At 37.0% G+C, this 2,160-nt stretch overlaps 1 protein-coding gene across 1 annotated transcript; it reads right to left on the reverse strand.

Annotated features, from left to right (window-relative positions):
- Positions 1-376: 376 nt before the first annotated feature.
- LOC137730109 (protein CURLY FLAG LEAF 1-like) lies at positions 377-1,825 on the reverse strand. Its single transcript, XM_068469174.1, has 2 exons — positions 1,563-1,825; positions 377-1,015 (listed from the first exon to the last, which is right to left on the reverse strand). Exons 1-2 carry the CDS (start codon positions 1,785-1,787, stop codon positions 476-478), a joined length of 765 nt encoding a protein of 254 aa, XP_068325275.1. The 5' UTR covers positions 1,788-1,825; the 3' UTR covers positions 377-475.
- Positions 1,826-2,160: the final 335 nt, after the last annotated feature.

Consider the following 2,160-nt stretch of genomic DNA (forward strand, 5'->3'; position numbering starts at 1 on the left):
CTGCAAAATATGCTAGACATAAAACACTTCCTCTTTTTGGCATACCATTGTGGTCCAACAGCCATGTATGATGTATATATAGCATGCTGCCAATAACTTGCCACAAAAGCAACAACATTAATGCGGAAACCAAATTTCATAAAACTTTTTGTACCTCAACACGGATTTAATATTAGCTTTGTACCCGAGCTAGTGTGCCATTCACTATGCATCCGATTCCAAATATTCTTTCTCGTGTTTATATGATGAATTTAATGTAAATTATCTACCGTTTATCAAAAATAAAATCAATAATACACAAGCAAATCAAATTTGGGAAAAACAATGAAGGCATAAACTGATGCAAGTCTTGAAAATTATGCTAGAAAAAGCAACCAACCTTTTGAATGTACATATACTCTTCTATAGGACTAACAGATCTAATTCTTCTATAGGACTATCATATCAATCACGATGAACAAGTCTTCTCTTCCTCTCAATTTGATCTGTTGAGATCGATCCGAGGTTTCTTCACCGTTGGTAGCGGAACAACCGAATTGCACCGAGGACATTTAGGGTTATTTCTCATGGTGAGTACATAAGATAAGCAACCAGGGCACCCTGCTGCAAATGGTGATGCAAATTGCTTGTCCTCACTGTCACTGTCCTCCTCCTGAGTTTCTTTGATGGGTGACGACGACGATGAGTAAGTTGGCGAAGATGACATCGATGACTTCAACATGGACGAAGACCGCCTCTTGATCGGCTCCTTCTCTGCTCTTTCGAGGGCGGATTTTACCTTGTCCAAAGTGCATAGGCTCTGGTAATTGCATGAGGGTGGTGGTGATGATGAAACTAACTTCAAATCAAGGTTAGTGCTGGTTTCATCAAAGAGATTTAGCGGGATTTTCGACGACGCCGATGGAGGGAAGTTCAAATCTTGCATCTTTGGAACTGTTCGATTGGTTTGGCTCTTTTGATCTGAGTTTGAATGTGAATTTTGGGCACTGCACCTTTGAAGATACACTTTCCCTGACTGCAAACAATCAATATACAAATATATTAAGTACATAAATAAATAATAATAAAAAGGTGAGTTGAATACTTACAATTAATCAATTTACTGACATAAAGATATAGCTTTTAAAGAAAGTAAAATGGGATTAAAACTTGCAGAGCATTGAAGAACATCACCAAATTAATTGATTAAGTACAGAAATATATCCTCATCCTATTAATTACACACCCTTTTGAAAATATTTTTTTTTGTTGAAACAATATCAATAAATAATTACAAAAGATTGTAACGACTTTCTCAGCAACCAAACAGATATTTCCAAATCAATGAATTATGCAAAAGAAAACACATCACATACAGACAATATCAGTTAAATTCATCAAAGAAACAGAATTGAATGTCATGAAATCAGAATTCAAAGCAACCTAATCGAAAACAAGAAAACAAGAACACAAAACCACATCAGAATCAAGTTCCCAAGTTTTTCCCACCAAGAAATGTAAAAACACACTGTTTGATTGATTCTCTGGAAACAAACATGACCCAGATGAGAAAATCGACCAACCTTCAAGTCCAAGCGCTTTTCCCAGCCATTGGGGACCTGCAAGTCGAGGTCCAGTTCCTGGGAGTCGTTGGGAAGCTTGGAAGAAGACGACCCACTACCACCAAGCAAGTCTCTTGTAATCAGAGCCGTTGATTCCTCACCACTAGAATCACTCCCAACGCTCAGATGTTGGTCGTCGCTGTACCCACTAAGAACCCGAAACAGAGAGCTAACATCAGCAGCCATTACTGGGGCCTTACAGAGCTTCGTTTTCTGAGAGAGAGAGAGAGGAGAGAGAGAGAGAGAGAGGAGGGGGTCTTTGGGATTTTATAGAGCCCAACTGTATATGGTAGTAAATAAATATAGCCCGTTATGTAATATTTAAAAAATAAATTGGAAATAAATTAGAAAATACATTTATGTTATTTATTGATTGCTAATTTTATTTGCTATTATTAATATTAGTTTGAATTTGAATTAAGCTAATAATAAATCTAATTGAATTTGGTTAATGCCTTCATTTATTGTTTGGGATATTAATTGATGGGGTTGTGGAAGGGGTGGGAGGAGAATTCAAGGAAAGGAGGCACCTAAAGTTATGGTAGGCATTAAATGCTTT

Source organism: Pyrus communis, chromosome 3 (assembly GCF_963583255.1).
Source record: "Pyrus communis chromosome 3, drPyrComm1.1, whole genome shotgun sequence".
Classification (NCBI taxonomy): domain Eukaryota; kingdom Viridiplantae; phylum Streptophyta; class Magnoliopsida; order Rosales; family Rosaceae; genus Pyrus; species Pyrus communis.

Excerpts from the sequence above, each read along its gene's own strand:
- LOC137730109 (XM_068469174.1), bottom strand. The coding sequence starts at position 1,787 with ATGGCTGCTGATGTTAGCTCTCTGTTTCGGGTTCTTAGTGGGTACAGC. Across the intron at positions 1,016-1,562 it reads AAAAGCGCTTGGACTTGAAG|TCAGGGAAAGTGTATCTTCA; the intron begins GTTGGTCGATTT and ends GATTGTTTGCAG.